Source organism: Pseudoliparis swirei, chromosome 10 (assembly GCF_029220125.1).
Source record: "Pseudoliparis swirei isolate HS2019 ecotype Mariana Trench chromosome 10, NWPU_hadal_v1, whole genome shotgun sequence".
NCBI classification, from domain to species: Eukaryota; Metazoa; Chordata; class Actinopteri; order Perciformes; family Liparidae; genus Pseudoliparis; species Pseudoliparis swirei.
The window spans coordinates 9,778,043-9,795,747 of NC_079397.1; the positions used below are offsets into that span (position 1 = coordinate 9,778,043).

Sequence of the window (17,705 nt, forward strand, 5' to 3'; positions counted from 1 at the left end):
CTGTAAATCTCCATTTGGCTAGTTTTGGAACAATTTACCAACACATTACATAAGTATATTGCATATTACAATAGTCCCCCATTTCCTCATTAGGGTCACTACTGTTTAAATCAGTGTGTTAGTAGGCAGCCTGCAGGGAGTTCAGTAACAGGCTTCAAAGTCATTGTTCAGTACCTCTTACTGTTGGTGTGTTGTTCCTGCTTATTGCTGTTTCACCCTCTCCTGTGACGAGGAGTCTGAACTCTGCTCCATCAGTGTCAGAGATAAACGACCAAAGACTTTGAACTGAAAAATAACCTTTAAAAAGGATATTTGGAGACCTGCAAAATAGGATGTGACAGTTATTTTTACAACTTTCTTTTGAACGATTTATAGGGTTATGTTTTTCTAACTTTTTTTTTTTTCTTTCTTTCCACGTTCTCTCCTCTCCAGGCCTGTACGCCGGCATTAAGTTCTTCATCATAGACTTCCTGTTCAAGAGCTGTCCGAAGCTGCGGGACAAGTACGACACGCCCTTCATCGTGTGGAACAGCCTCCCCACGGACCCTCAGCTCAAAGAGAGGACCAACGCCACCGTGTTGCGGCGGGTAAGGAGGCTGAAACGCATACACGCCCACACCCGTCTCAGCTCTTTGCTGTGCCCCCTCCTTCATTGCCTCCTCTCGTGGGCTCCGACCAGCCACCACAGCTGGGTCTGAACCCTGTCTTAAGACGACACATGATCAGAATGTATCTAGACAACGAGCCGATGCAGCAAGATTGATGTCTCATCGCGACATGTTAAAGTGAATTGGTTCCTCCTATAGCCGACGTGACTTAGACAATCTGGTGTTCATTCTGCAAATAACATGTCAATTCTGTAAGGACTTCATGTTTTAAAGCTTGTCCTGTTGGTAATGTTGAATCTGCTTAAGTGTCAACCTGCCCCCCCCCCACCACCTCTGACCCCCTGTGGTGGGCAAAGAGACCCGGAGACATCCATAATGTATCAAAACGGCATCACTCCTGTCAATAATGGCCCCTGGCGTGTCTGCGTCTCTCTTCATGAGCATGTGTTGGCGCCTCATGCTGTGGCATCAGTCACAAGTGTGCTCTGTCGTTTCTCTCTCAGCTCTCTGGCACTGAGAAGGTAGGGACTCTGGTGTGTCTCCCTTTGGTTCCTCTGCTGCGCACGGGTGTGACGCAAGCGCACCTAAAAGCGTGTGTGTTTGTGTGTGTGTGTGTATGTGTGTGTGTGTGACACACACACACACAGTGTTTGTGGACGGAATGGATCAAAAAGTCACGATAACTTCTAGTCATGTTTTATTTTTTGTAATCATGATCATTTTAACATTACATCGAATTTTTTCATTCAATTGCAAGTTATTAAATGACTAATTAAACCAAAAAACTAAATTTTTGATCCATTGACATAGATGCTCTGTTAGGAGTAGCAGTGTGTTTAGTTAGAAAGCACATAGTTGTCCCTTGACCGCTGTAATTTCACATTAGCTCAGTGAATCCTTCCCTAGCTCCATTACACATGGTGTTTAACCCTGAAATGCATTGTTGTTTTTTTGTCAGTTTATCAACTTTACTGAAAGTGAAACACTCGTATAGAGGAAGTTGAAGGGCTAAAAGGATCCCTCTGAACTAAACATGTACATATGTAGCCCACCTAGACTTCTTTCCACAAACGATCAACTCCTTCTGGCCTCTGAGCTGTTGCTATGTGCGCTGAGTGAATGGCGGCCTCACTCTCTGCTTTGCACGACACACCTGAGCCTGCTGCAAAGAAGTGCACATGCATAGAAGCACATCATGCAACACTGAAAGTTGAGCTGTGGACGTAGCTCCCACAGCTCTGGGAACATGTATTGTGTGTGGAGAGACTCGATTTAAAATATTTATCCCTGTCCTTCCTCCTTTCCTTCATCATCACTTTCACTCTTCCCCTCCTATCCGTCTCCCTCCTCTCCCACATGCCCTTTTCATCTTCTTCATGGCGGGATTTTTTTCTTTCGTTGTCCTGCCATCCTGTCTGCCTCCTCCTCCTCCTCATCTTCCTCGCAGATTCAGCCAGTGGTCTCTAGGAACAGCCTTGCCACCATCCCATGTGGGGTGAGCAGGGAGGAGGAGGCGGGGCGCTCCCACAGCACCAAGAAGGGAGCGTTTCATGAGATCTTCAACCTGCTGGAGTCAGAGCGCCCTCTGGCGGGTGAATGGACTCATTGCAGCATAAAATAAACCAATAAATTGTGTATTCATTTGAGTGAAATATCCACAATTCTGCATCGCATTCTGCACGATTAAAGTCTAGTTAGCATTTTACCGCGAGCAATGCTTTATCCACCCCTGTGGTCGGGAGTTTGAGAAGGCAGAAGTAACCGCGAATAAGCGAACATCTTTACTATTTATGACTCAAAGTGGCTTAAAAGCAGGTCGTGCACATCACATAACATTTCATTCTTCACCGTAGACACGGCTACAGGGAGCAACTCTGGGTTAAGCGTCTTGCTCAAGGACCCATCAACTAGGGCCTTGAAAGACGGACCTGTAACCACTGACCCAGTCGCCCCCTGAATGGACCTGCTCATGTTCAGCTTGAAGCCTTCTCACTGTTCTGTGTGTTTTCAGTGTGTGAGAACGGCTGGAGGTGTTGCCTAATAAACAGGGACAGGAAGATGCCCACGGACTACATCAGGAACGGAGTGCTCTACGTCACAGAGAAGTAAGCGCACTTGACTCAGGGAATCCTATTTCATCATCAAATGTCTGACTGCATGAGACGGAGAGGGCTCAGAATGATCAGTGGTGTCTTTAAGTCTGAATACTAAATATTCATTTGTAATTTTCTGTCTCTTCGAGGCTTAAAGTGGACGGAAGAAGCTTGTCACATGACGTGGTTAAGACTGAGAACATGAGCACTTTTCATTATTTTACATATTTTATTTTCCTTTAGCAGTAGTTTATGTGGCATGTCATGTTCTCCAATGTTGGCTATTTAAATGAACTAATAGCCTGTTTTGCAGATGTCTTTTGAACTTTTGTATTTGATGTGGAGCGAAGTTGATTTTAAACCCTGGGGAATGGTTCCTCCTTTAGGACGAGGAGGAGCAGATCTCAACTTAGGCCGGTGTGTTTGTGCTTTGTAACACAGCTACAAAAAAAACTCTGAACAGTGAATCCCTCCTGAGAATATCTCTGAACTTTCAACACCTCCACCTCTTCTGATATGGGAGTGACAGGAAGTCGTCTGTTTTCCCTTCGGACCTTTTTTAAGCGGGCTTCTTTCTCTCTTCCTCTCCGTCAGCTATCTGTGCTTTGAGAGCTCCAGCTCCAGATCCACCTCTTCCAAGAAGAATAAAGTTATCAAGCTGGTGGACATCACTGACATACAAAAGGTAAAAGACATTCAAACATATTACATTTAAATAATGTTTCATTGTGTGCCATTCCAAATAATGATAAAAATAACCCTTTGTTTTTTCCCTCCATAGTACAAAGTGCTGTCGGTCCTACCAGGAAGTGGGATGGGCATCTCCATAGCAACTCCTTCCACTCAGAAGGTACAGTACGAAGGGACAGGTTTCCTCTTCACATTGACGTGTTGGATTTGAAGAGAAGCGAGACTTGAACATTGTATTTTGTTCTTTGGTGAACAACCTGAAGTCTCTAATTGCTGTTCATGGGCATTTAAAAAAAAATTAAATTTATTATTGCAAATCAATTAATTATTTCCTGGCAAGTTGTGGTATATCTGGCCAGCTGCTCCAAAAGGAATAGGGGGCAGAGTTTCACTTCTCTTGCAACAATCTAAAAACATTAATGTAACTACGAGCATAACGAATACGAAACATTTATCCAAACTGCTGAAACTATGAGAGCTGCTGAGAATATCACTGATATTTTAAAATATTTGCCTGAGTGGTATACTCGGACATCGAGGGCCAGACCATGTGGGCTGCCAGTTCATATCTCTGCACCAAAATGCATTCAAAATGTTTCTGGCATAGTCAAAACTGTCGCTTTTTAATGTTTAGTAATATTTTTAAACTTAAAAAAAAGATTGTGGACAGATCTTACATTTTGCACACCTTTTTTTTAAAAAAGTTAACGTCGACCTACATTTATTGTTTTGGGTTTCTTTTCCACTGGATTCCACGAGAGAAACCTCCATAGGCTGGATTTCTAATGAAATAAAATAGTGTATGTCAACACTACATATTGTGTTTCTGACTTGGCAATGTTGCGTATGAGCAGGCACGAATAGAACAATACGCACACTTGAGATTTGTTTTTGAGGACCACCGTAGTTATTGTTCCTCCTCTCCATGTCTGGTGGTCATAATTCATTCATAGACGATATTCTTCACGGTCACAGCCCTTTCCCCTCTGATTCAGACTCACTCGCGCTGCATTGCACGACGTCCTTGCAACACGTCCGCTGTAGATATTAATGACCGAGCATTCCTGTTCCCTCCAGCCGCTGGTGTTTGGCGCCATGATCCACAGAGACGAGGCTTTCGAGGCCATCTTCACCCAGTACGTGAAGATCATGACCACCACCAAACCACCAGCCAGCGCGGAGCTCTAGGCGGCCTGTATCTCGGCAACAGACCCCCACCCCGGGGCTCGCATCGGGGCGGGGGCAGAGAGCCTCCTGACATTCAACTGGAAGACACTTGGAAAACCCCACCGCACCCCCTCTGCTCCGTGTGATTCTCATCATGTAGTTGGGATTTAGTTGCATCACACACACTTTTCGGTGGGTGTTGGATAATTAACAAAATCGGGGCAGGGTTGAGGATCGGTGTGATTTTGATCAATCGGTAGAAGGCTGGCGGGGGGCGGGCTGGTTCTCCTCTCCCACCTCGCTGACCGACTGATTGGTTTCCTGACTTGCTTGTATCCGTGTTTGCATGTGTGAGTGGGTGTGTGCGCAAAAAGCGATGGTCTTAACGCGCGTCAAGTGGCTCTATTTACGTCTGCCGCGGTAGGAAGATGTCAAGAAGTGCTAACGTCGGCCGTCAGATGAATATCATACGACACGTGGACAGGAGGTTCTCTTAGCTGCCAGACGTCTGTAGGAGCACACATGTGAATGTTAGCTCTCAGTGCAACAGCATTTAGATGTTTAACTGGCTGACCGGTGCCCAACACAATTATGTGAGTGGTAATTTTTTTCTTTTTTTTTCTAAATAAATGTGTACTAGCTGTGGAAACGTCAGATCGCTGTTTAACTGACGCGGAGCCTTTCTGTTGGTTCACATCGCTGCGGTCGGAGTCGTATTTGTCCTCTTCTTGCTAGACACACAGCAGCAACAGTTTGTTTTAGTCTTCTTTGTCCACCCAACGGAAAACGTACGCAGAGTCCAGCATCCGCTTCGCTTCTTCGCTTTTTTGTACGTCTGAAACGTGTTGGGATTTTTCATTTTTTTTTTTCATTCCTTTTGTGATTTTTAAAAATTTATTTTTAACCGAGTACCTGGTGGTCACGGAGCTGCTGACTGCGTCCGAGGCGAGAGCACAACCACCGGTCAAAGGTTCAAACACTGACTGCCATCTAGAGCTACGGAGAACACAACCTCCCCGTGTCCACGCTTCTCCCGTCAAGGCACAATCTGTACATATAGAGAGGGTTTCTACGACGGTATTCTCGCTGCACTTTAGTACAACCACAACTGGAATTCGTGACATTTTAGGTTTGCGGTGAATCGACTTTAAATATATTCCCTATTTGAGCTGGAATCCAGTCAGTGTTGGCTAATGGTCTCAAAGCGACCGCTTGTGTCCCGTGGTATTTCTCGCTTGCGGTCAGAGGACCTTGTATTAACAACAGATTGACGTCTTCAAATGGACCCTAAAAGAAGGCGGTACTTTGGCTCGCGCGTTATAGTGTTGCGGTATTTCCGCCTTTTTTAAATCCTAAATATAAACCTCCATTGTCCACCAGTCCAGATATTAAACGTGCCTCTTTCTGATTGGCTTATTCTGACTTGCATCAATGACCAGCTCGGGCTGTTTGTGGTCACATAAGTAGTGATATACGTTCTGGAGTTATTTAAATAATTTGTTGTCAAACTGGAAAACTAGAACGATGAGCTGACATGCCTCATTTCATTTTTTTGTGTCTTTTGCCTGATTTCTCTCCCTTGTCTGTAACATCCAGGTGCTCTTCCACTTGTTATGTAAGCGCTTGTAAACAGTCGTGTGTGAAGTATATGGATACAAGTCTAGACTGAACGTAATATTTCGATGGCACTTTATTTTAAAGAGGCCGTTCGTGAGATTGAAGCCGGCCTTTACTCTCGCAGAGCGGTTGGATCCGTAGACGTGTGATGCCAAACTACAGCCAACGCTACGCCGTGTTGGGGGAGAGGAGTGGAGGCGGGGCCTGATGGGACTTGGGGTCATTTCTCTTCCGACTTTAGTACGAGAGACGGTAGCTATTCCACCTTCCCAGCTCCTATCTGCCGAGCAGCACACGCTTTAGTTTATAATGTGTACATCTTACAGAACACTGTTAAAAAAGGGGGATGCCTTGACATCTTATATTTACTTTAACTCACTGGACACCTCTTCATGGATGATGCAAGCTCACACTCGTGAACTTGGTCCCCTACGAATCTAGATTATTTTCTTCTATCTGCACTTCACACTTCAAATGTCTAGGTTTCCCTTAAAGTCCAAACAAGTCATCTTATCATGATTAGAATCAACTGAGCTGGATATGAAGTTGCCCGAGAGGCAGTGGACCAGTTCAAAGAACCACTTTTTCTCCCTTTTTCTTTTTTATTAGTTCAAACTAATTAAGGATGGAGATTTATTATTTTTCTCTCTCTGACGTTCATTTGTATGATTTGACTTGTCATCAATCGGCTGCCTTCCCAGATATGGATTTTATATTTTTGTTTCGGAATAAATTGGATCCATGACCAGGGGACCCCTGTGGGATATTGGAGCCGGTGAAACCAGTAAAGTAATTAACGCTGTGTCACTGTGTGATTCGATGGCTCGTTGTCGTCCTTAAAGCTTTTACCTGCAGCCTTTTGTAATCTGTGAAGTCTGAAGACCAGTTCTCTGGGGGTCCAGAGACTCCAACAAGGCTGCACAGAATGTATCACATTCTAAATGTCTCAAATATATATATATTTTTTTCTTCTTTTTGCCAAATCTTTTAATTTTCCATCTGCCATATTCTGCCTACGCTCATGTTTACAGAAGGTTGTAAAAAAAATGTGGTATTGTTTTTCTTCTTTTTCTTCTCTGAAGCCAGTTTGAATTCCTTAGACTGGAGTTATGAAGACTGGACCGCTATTCTTAATGCCTCGGCTCTCATTGGCTCCCGCGCGCCGCTCACGTGACTATTTTTGCTCCTCTTTTGACCAATCGGAAAGTGAAATCACGGCAACAACGCAAGCAGTATTTTGAACCGCATGCAAATGGTCACACCGGCAGCTCGGTGCTTCTTTACGGTGCGGAGGGCAGAGATGGTCATGGTGCACTGAAACGGCTGCGTCAGCGTTTTTGACAAGTAGTTTGTCCGTGGTGAAAGAAAGACGGGGAAAAGGAAAGTTTTTTTGGGCGGGGTATTTATTTTTTAAAGGAAAATAAAACCGTTGCACTTTTTGTAGAAACAGTTCAAGGCAATGTCAAAGGAATGTTTCAACATTTTGGGAAACTGGTTGAAAAATTTGACAATCTGATGTGGTTTGAACCACATGTGGCTTTTTAGTCATTTTCACACGCCAAATTGTTTTTTTTAAATGTATTTAGTTTAGCCTAAAATCACAAATTAGAGAGGGCTTTACAATCTGTACACATCCTCCTCGCATCGGAACAAGAAAAACAGTAAGTGAAGTTGGAAGATTCTGTCTTTGAACTTAACACCAAGAAGTCAACAGGAGTGTTTCCCAACATGTCCACATATTCCTTTGACCTTGACCGCCATGCTCTCTCACGACACTCCTGAGTGTCCAAATGTTGTCAAAAACGTTGGCGTTGTCTCCGGGTCACCGCGTGGCCTCGCTGTGGTATTGCATATGAAGTTCTTCTGTGTTACTGTGAGTGATGGGTTTTTCCCAAGAAGCATTTAAGCGCACAGCAAACTGTACCAGAGGCTGCAAACATCCCGACGTTATGACGGAAGAGAATGAATAAAAGCTAAACTTAAATCAATGTTAAGAATCTCAAGGATCCGGTCCTGTTTTATGGGCCGAGTCGGCGTCGCACTCGGTACCGTCGGCCAGTTGCTCATCCAGATGTTACCGCTGTCATCGCAGCCACTGATTGATTTGTCCCCTGTGACGATTCCACGTCCTCATTTCTTTCTCCTATTTTTTTGTCAGAGGAATTTGTATACAAATTATTGAAATGTACAGTAAAGGAGTTTTTAAAAAGACATGTCTATTGTAAAGGATAATGTGATGTACATTTTTTTTTTAATTTAAGTAAATGAATTTAAGGTATTTTTGCTCTTGCGTCTGTCTTCTTTTGTTCAAACAGTGGGACGGATATTATTTCAAGGGGACTTTCTTTGGCTACAAACGGCAGTGTGTCTGGACGTCCACACGAGGTCACTGTGGGACCTTGTGTCCATCAATATGCTGGGAGAACAGTCTTCCACAGGAAGGTCAAAGGTCAATTATAGCTGCTCAAGGAAATGTCAGTTTCCAGTGTAAGAATGAGAAAGCATGTCATTTGGCAAGTTACGCGTTCTGTTTGTTTATATAATATTTATATATTATTCATATATGCATATATAATTATATATATAAATGTATTATACGTCTATAGTTGAGTTATATATAGATGTCCGGTGTAATTAAGCCTAACTAGCACACTTTCATCTCTAATTCCAGGTAGCAGCTGACAGGTTTCCTTTGTGCTGCAGTTGAAGGCTCAATCTGTGAACATGTACTGATTGCTAATGTGACGCACATTTCTTTGCAGGAAAATAATATATTTTTTGACCTGAAGCCTTTTAGATGGAATTCATAATATAAGCACTGTATTATATTTGAAAGACCATTGGACGAGACATTTGGGCCTCAATCGTGAGCAAAAAAGATAAATAACTGAGATCTACATTGCCTTGTCACCATTTCCATAGTATTCTGTGAGTGTAGATGAGTCACCAGTCGGTTCGCTCATGAAGAAGCGTTTTTCTTCAGAGTTGTATTTTCATTGTTTGATTATTCCCACTTGATTTAGAGATACAGGAGCATTCAACTATCCCATCCATGTCCGTATGAATGTGTTTTGTATTCTATTTCAGCAGAGCATCCTGAAGGCTCAAATGCACAATCTCTATTTTACACTGGATTTCTATCCTGACCTGATGACTCACTCGGAGAACAACAACAACAATCAAGACAATGGGGTTTACCTTCAAAAGAACACAAATCGGCCTCGGCTCACATCACTCAACAGATTTCGTGCCACCGCGTTAAAAGCATCCTGAACCTAAAGTATTAAAAATAAACCATATCCATGATGTTTTTTTGACTTGTGAATGTATTCCCTCTAACACACAGGAGCTCTGACTTCTTTCCCTTTTGTTCATAAACGCTCTATTTTGAGACGGCGTGACAGTAAGAGTCACACACGTTGCCCCATGCAGGCCGCTCGCGTACAAGTGGCCCCGCTGCGCTGTGGATTTAGTCAAGCCAAAGGAGACATCGCCAATAGCGGCACCATTTACCATTTTTACCGCCGCGACTAAATGGTGGCACGGAGTGACGGAGCAGCTCGGTGTCCATGTCAGTGTCGGGGAACGTGAGCGTGCTCATGCTGTGCACCAGGGGTGTCAAACTAATTTTCACCGTGAGCCACAGCAGCATCATGGCCGCCGTCAAGGGGTTGTGACTGAAATGTATAAATGTTTAAACTACTTCCAACATAGTGTTAAATAACCATCTTTGCATTTGATTATTGTTTATTTGAGTGTAGAAATATTGTACATAAGAAATGTTCTCTAATATTACAACATAAATCTATTTAATTTGAAACCTTCAAAATAAAAGCACAGGATATTTTTCTTACATTTCTTGAAGAAAAGGTGATAATTATGTCTTTCAAGTTGTCGGGAGCCACATAAAATAATGTGGCAGGTAAATACACACTTAAGAAAACATACTTATAAATATCACATTCCATCATGGGTCTGAAACATGGAATTGTACGAGAGGTATAGAAGAGTCTTTATCTCGGTCCATTCCATTAATCAAACCGCTTATCATATTCAGGGTTGCTGGAGCCAAACCCAGCTGACGTAGGGCGAAGGCAGGGGTCACCCTGGAGAGGTCACCAGGGCATATAGACGACCATTCACACTCACACCTACAGGCCAATTAGAGTCCAATTAACCAAAGCTGCATGTCTTTCGACTGGGAGGAGAACGTGCGAACGAACCCGGGCCCTGCTGTGAGGCGACGGTGCTGATGAAAGAAGAATTCAAACCTTGGTCCCGTGGCCGTGGGAGAATTCAGGATCCAATGATTTAAGGTTTAACTATTTAATGGTGAAGATGAGAGACAATTAACGTTCACGATCGTGGAGTTGGAATGAAGACGAGTCCACAGTCTGAATCAGCTCCTGAGACAGGCCCGTCTGTCCGCCTCACGCCAGTAGAACTCTAACTCCATGAACAAAGACGACATGCAAATGACTTCACACCTAAAGGTTAGTACAATTGGCTGATTCAAACAAAGCAGGCTTTCTGTTTCGCTAAGCCAATTATTGTTAAGATAGCAGTGTTCAAATGTAACACTTCCGGTTAAGGAGCGGAAGTTCCTTCAGACTAAAACTTAATATCTTGCCTTCAAAATAAAATTAACATTGCGGATTTCACCCGCATCCATTCTATCAGCTCTAAACAATAACATCTCATTCATTCTCATGCATCATACAAATTATTACATTTGTCATCACATAGGTACAATAATATAACGGTGTCTTCCCCGTATGCTTAACAATACATTCCTTCAGAATATTGCTCATAATATCCCCGACTGATTATCATATCTTTCTTTATGTATTCATTTAAAACATACTTTTTTATTTATTTGTGCAAGTACATATAAAATCCACTACAACTCTACACGAGCCACTACACCACCATGAAGCCTGTTCTTTATGTCATCAAATATGCGCGAGCAGATTATGGTTTTAATATTTCTGATACAGCACGGAGCTGCAAACATCCGGGGGTGGAGATGTGTGTGCGTAAGAGAGAGAAACGGCCCGTTATGACCTGTTGTTGTGGGTTGAGGTGACCTCTCTATGTGTGTGTGTGTGTGTGTGTGTGTGTGTGTGCACGCTGGAGTGGAGAGGACAGGCACTTGGATGCCCAGCCATCAGTCATTAGTTAAATGTTGAAATGTTGCTCCCCCTGAAGGATAGCAGGCCATTATGGCCGCAGCTCTCCCCCTCCAGCAGCTGTCAGCGCCCAGCACCGTCTCTCCCTCTTAGCATGACACATCTGACCATCTTACCCAAGCACTCACCGTGGATGTTCGACAGTTATTATAATGTGTGCAGAAATAAAACCACGTTCATATAGTGCATGTGTGTGATGAGGATTACGGAAGAGCAAAATACAACAAATGATAATATAAAATGAGTTCTTATTGTCAACATGCTTGATCTTCTCTTCCTAATGCATTGTTTTAATTGTCACACACTACACTATCATCTATTAAATGTGCTCTGGATCAACGTTTAGTGAGCACACAGTTCAATAACGCTCCTGTAAATAGATTCTCACCCGAAACAGCTCTGAGGAACAACCGCTCTTCGTCTTTATGGATGATGTGTCTGTTATGCCGATCCATGTGTCGGCTTTATCCTCCCCGTGAACCTTTCCGCTCGTTCAGTGATGAAGACTACAAAGCTGCGTAGAGAGGTACGGCCACGCCGAGAGGAAGCAGCTATTTCTGTCTGTGGGGCCACATTGTCTGCAAATTCACAAAACGCGCCGCTCGATGTTATAACTGCGGCCAAATGAGGCCTTTCGAGCTGGGTTGAGCCTTTCAGGGAGCTCAAGAGACAAACACACCAGCTGTGGAAAAACTATCACAATCCTCTGGCTGGTGATAATGGTCGATGGAAGTATTGCCCATAACTATATGTGATTAGAAGTTAGCCAGCTTTTTTTCTCCTTCAGGGGCAGGGCCGGAGCTGGAAATTTACAAAACAGAGGTCATGAGTTAAAGTACCCCCGCCCCCTCCTCAGTTCACTGTTGTTACACTTGTCAAGTGAAATTCTTATTAATTTTCCAAAACAACTGATTTCATGTAGAAGTAAATAAACACAGGCTTCTCATTTCTAGTCGACAACCTGGGATTTTATTAGCTTTAGCCTGCCAGCATGCGTAAGCTAAAGCCAAAACTTTGTATAGCATGCTGCACCATAACCATGTGAATGCATACAAATGTCACGAATGAAATGACAAAAATGACTATATGAACATCTATTTATTGAACTTTAACAAAACTGCCAAGTGCAAATGTAAAACAAATCTTTTTTGTAGCATTTAGTCCAGCGCTACTTTAATGTGTCTTGTTCATATATAGAAGCAATATAGATAACAAATACAAAATTCTAAATAATAAATACTTTATATAGCCACATATTAAAATAAGAAAATGAAGACACTTTTCAGTCCTCCTCATATATTAAAGCAATAATGATAACAAATACAAAATTCTAAATAATAAATAATACATTCTTTATATGGCCACATATTAAAATAAGAAAATTAAGACACTTTTCAGTCCTCATATATTAAAGCAATAATAATAACAAATACAAAATTCTAAATAAATGCAACTCGTGGAGGCGGCAAGGTGCTCAGTGTTGCCAGATTGGAAATGGTGAAGTATCGTACCAAAGGCTCAAAATGGTCGTATTTGGAGGATAATTATCGTGTATCTGGCAACACTGAGATCGGTCGACCAATGACTGTTCTCTCTACAGTCAGAGCTCCCGCAAGAAGGTGGAATATAAGGGAGATACCATTTCCAAAACTTGTAAGGGCGTAATAACTAGTTTGGGAAAGACCCAGAGAAACACAAATATCCGACGAAGCAAAATCCCGGACGATTTTGGAATCCCTGCCGGACGCATTTTTTAGGTCTCAAAAAGAGGACATTTCCGGGGGAAAGAGGACGTCTGGTCACCCTAAGCATAGGCCTAGAGATACTAAGCTATGATTTTAAAAACAATTGCTGGTCAACAACTACACAACTATAATATAACTCAAACTTATTTACCATACGACCAACACCAGATTGCAGAATTTCAAGGCGTCATACAAGAAACATATTTGAAAATTACGGCCCCAATAAAAAGAAAGCGTTAAGCCTGAAGCCCTCTCCGAGCTGTGAGGCCTACGGATCCTGATGGAGAAAGACTGAATCCTGGTGCAAAAAAATTGGAAGTAAATGCAGTTAATAAATAACTCACCCCAGATTGCCTGAAGAAACCTCAATGACGCCAGTGTCCTCAGTGGTAGGGAGAGCGCTGTTCATCATGTGTTGCACAAGCAGCCCAGTATTCCACAAAAGGAAAATAATGTATCGAAAAGGTTGGTTGGAGAAATAATTTTCTGTCTGGAAGTAGGGGATTAACTTTTTTTGTACTTTCATCTTGACCCTTGACCTGTTAAAACTCGTTTCACCATTTTTAACTAATGGAAACAACGCTTGAAGAAGTAATTCATCTGCGGAGGGAAAATTGAAATAAAGTATGTCAAGGCTGAGAAAAAGAAAAAAACTTCTCCCTTATCTGACCCCCTCCCTCCCTTACAATTTCCTTACAGTCCCTAATAATAGAAACACTAACATTAGTCTGTGAAGATTAACCACAAGTGCAGAATATGTATGATCACACATCCTAAGAATATGAAATAAATATATTATATGTGACAGTAGGACATCCGATATTAAAATATGCAATTTTGGAGGGACCATAATAAATGGGAGACACTTGAGCTGCTTAATGTCCATAAACCATATCTCTATGATATATTGAACACAAGTAGTTATGCTAATGAGGTCATTAATTAAGCTAATTCAGATTCATTAGCAAATAATTCCATGTCAGCATATTCTTCTCCACATAATGGCCAGTATTAATGGGAGCTCGGCATCTTAACTCATTAAGGAGTTAGAGCAGTTTTGAGAAAATCGTTTTTCTCCTCATTAATATCTAAATTTATCCAACGAGGTGTTTCAAAGTCTAATCAGATCATCGAGCCTGTGGACCGCGTAATGAAGGGATGATCCTTCACGGTATTGTTCCAGTAGAGTTTGTACTGTACAAATACGGGCACGTCATGACGAGGCAGCTTTTATCTGATGGATGGGGCTTCACTTCCACCAGAAAAGCCTCACTTGGGATCTATATCTTTACGACCTCCCAGCAGTCATTTTAGGTTATGTACCAGCCTCATTTCTTTTTTGTATGTCCATTTTAATAAAGTGATTTATTATCCCTCCAGCAGGCCTGTCTCCGTTCTCATTGCCTGCAGCGCCGGGATGCTAAAAGTCACTCAGGGGTCGTCAGACTTATTCAGCATTCATGGTTGGGAATTTGGGGGAGTTTTGACGTACAGGGGTGCCAGCTTGGTTCACGGAAACATTTGACACGCCGGTGCCAATTAGGTCCAAAACCTTCCCTTAGGATTTATACACAAACACACACATACACACACACACTTGCACATGAACATTCACAACCTTCCCCGAGGCTTCCAGCTGTTTGCTGTATAATGAAGACTGTGACGTTGGGGAAGGGAACGTCTCTGAGCTGTGCTGCTTCCTGGAGCCCCGCAGAAGCTTCCACGTATTTGATCCAACAGTGGTACATACAACTGCATTATATATATATATATATATTTAGGATCAAACACAAGTCAAGCTCATGCTGAGCGCTCACACGATTTAACCCCCGAAAAAAATTATAAAGTTATGTAATGGTTTGTTTGCACTTTTAAGTTCTTGCTGCTACCCGTCTTTTGAATTTTCATTAATGAGGCACTTCCTGTCCGCTCCGCTCGGCTGTTGTCTTAAACTGTTTTGCTTTTGTCTGGTAAATATTGTCTCGAACTCATCCGGCTGCAGTCTACATTTTATCTATTTTTTCAAAATCTCCATTCGTGCCTTTTAGCGAAATATTATTTATGTCATATTTGAACATTTTCTTCTTGGCATTCCAATCAATGTGGCAAATTCTGCCTCTAAAATGTGAAAAATCATCGTTGCATTAGCCCTCGCATCACTTTCATACGTCAGTAACTTCACCTCCGCTGTTGTCTAAACCCAAAGGAGAATCTTCTCCTCAAGCTAAACGTAACCAGCTAGTTTTGTTGCACGCAACATGACCTTTTGTGACCTTTGTAAGACATAACCATTGTAGAAACGTGCTGCTGTGTTCACTTTAAAGCAGATTATGTCGCTGATGGGACATATGTGAGATTAGAAATAGTGTGATACTGTAAAAAGTTTGCATTCCTTCAACAGCTACCCAGACTCACTTTAAAGGCTTGAAGGATAATGCTGGCAATATTCAATATTTCTCTATAATTTGTGTGGCCTGTGCACCCAAAGCACAAACCAACCTCTACCTCTGTGCCAAGCACACAGACTAGACAACCCTGTCCAAACTAAATGTGTGTTAATCCGCCACTAAAAGTAGTCCTTGACAAATACACTGGAGCCTTTTTGTCATTTCAACCTTTGCGTCGCTGCTGCGAAGGTTTTCAAACCACCGACCTCAACACACCGCCGTCTCTCCGGAGGGTCCTCGTCCGTTTTGAACTCACTCTGCAGTTTAAATGAGCTCGACCCGACTCAACCTGCTGCCCCACCAGGAGGCCGGCATGAATATTTTAGCAGAAGTTTGCTCGTTGCACAATGAACTGTTTCCCCCCATCGCTCGAAGCCCCACACGCACACGCACACACACACACACACACACACTAACATGCACATATGCTCTTATTGTAGCCCTGCACCATACTCACTTATGCACACACACACACACACACATGTACATATTCTCTTATTGTACCCCTGCACTGTACTAGTACTCACTTATGCACACACACACACACATAAACACAGACGCTGTTATTTGATGACTTTTGATGCTAATGAGCTGCTGTGGTGTTTACCCGACATGCATGGTGGGTGTCGCATGGGGGCAGCCGCCGCCTGCTTTTAATGATGTTTATTTGGCACACGTCTGAGGAGCTAGTGTATGTGTGTGTGTGTGTGTGTGTGTGTGTGCGACTGACTGGCAGATGTTCAAGATAAAAAAGGGAACACATCAAGAGATAACTCCTGCAGATAACTGAGCGGTGTCACGACCCGGCGTTCGGCGACTGAAGGAACACGACCGGCGCCGGGTGTCTCTGCTGTTTGAGTATTTAAATGAGCATGTTCTAATTGTTATTCTCTTGTCTCGCTGACGGTCGAAGCATGCTTTCCTCTTTTGAACGCAGACAGATTTGTCAGGCCATCAAAGAGCGGGCTTAAAAAAAAGAGGCCTGGAATTATTTTATTTTATAGACATGAATACAATCTGCTCGATGAATAAGAAGGGAATCGTGTTTGAATGGAAGAGGTCGGCAGGTTGTCTCGGGGATGGACTGTCTGGGCGGTGAATAACTTGCGAGGGCCGGTACTTTATTTTGAAAGGGATTCATCAATTCACTTTGAAGAGAAAAGATTTTCTGTTGATGTAAGCCGATAACTGCCAATACACAGAGAGCCCTTGTCTTTAAAGTGCTTCATTAGCCACATATCGGCTTGTGTGTGTGTGTGGTGAATCGGCATCCCAGGCGTCACTCCTAGTTTAATCTATTTGCTTAATAATCGTATAACTTCACAGTCCAACGTGTTTTCGCTCACGGTCTCTGAAGGAAGAGCGGATGCTTGGGAGGGAACAGCATCTGTCTGCACATCGCATCTAAGGTCACGGTTATCTGACGGGGGGATCTCTGTGTGTGTGTGTGTGTGTGTGTGTGTGTGTGTGTGTGTGTGTGTGTGTGTGTGTGTGTGTGTGTGTGTGTGTGTGTGTGTGTGTGTGTGTGTGTGTGTGTGTGTGTGTGTGTGTTTGTAATAAAGCGTGGCACAGCTTGTCACCAGAAAAAAACATGGAGGGGGAAGGTTGACAAGAGCTGACGAGAGAGGCCGGTCGCTGGCACCTTCATTTCGGCTGTCCTCCAAAAGGACGACGCAGGATTGTGTGTGTATGTGTGTGTGGGGGGGTGGTTGTGTGTGTGTGTGCGTGTGCATGTGTGTATGTGTGAGAGAGAGACACACGCTGGGTTATCTTCCTCGATGCTACAGATGACGGCCACATGCTCCAGAGTCAACCGCGTAGAGGGGGCGGTGACATTGACCGTGCAGCCACAAGCCAAGTTCCATATTGTCTCATTATATTGGACAATCAGACATCTCTGTGGCCGATATCACCAAAACTAGACAACTCACACCAAAGCAACCTTGATTAATAAATAACAAGAAAGAGGGAACATACTGTATGTACTTGTGGGTGTTTTGGTGAACTGTTGCTTTAAGTTTGTTCTGTTGTTAAAAAGAAACGATAAAAGTCTTAATTTAGTCAAAAATGTCCTGATGGTGGAAACCTATTCTATTTTTCTTGTTATATTAGTTAAATATTTATATATATATCTCATATTAATTCTGTT

At 42.9% G+C, this 17,705-nt stretch overlaps 1 protein-coding gene across 6 annotated transcripts in view; it reads left to right on the top strand.

Annotated features, from left to right (window-relative positions):
- gramd4a (GRAM domain containing 4a) overlaps positions 1-8,453 on the top strand; it is a 43,275-nt gene extending 34,822 nt beyond the window's left edge. For 3 of the 6 annotated variants that reach the window (XM_056424683.1, XM_056424685.1, XM_056424689.1), the window contains 7 exons: positions 433-587; positions 1,112-1,141; positions 2,056-2,200; positions 2,620-2,713; positions 3,296-3,386; positions 3,483-3,551; positions 4,469-8,453. In XM_056424683.1, the coding sequence (XP_056280658.1) occupies positions 433-587; positions 1,112-1,141; positions 2,056-2,200; positions 2,620-2,713; positions 3,296-3,386; positions 3,483-3,551; positions 4,469-4,579 (695 nt within the window). In that variant the 3' untranslated portion in view covers positions 4,580-8,453. The remainder of the gene's footprint in view (positions 1-432; positions 588-1,111; positions 1,142-2,055; positions 2,201-2,619; positions 2,714-3,295; positions 3,387-3,482; positions 3,552-4,468) is intronic. The other 3 variants (XM_056424686.1, XM_056424687.1, XM_056424688.1) reach the window with 2 other exon arrangements.
- The last annotated feature ends 9,252 nt before the right edge of the window (positions 8,454-17,705 follow it).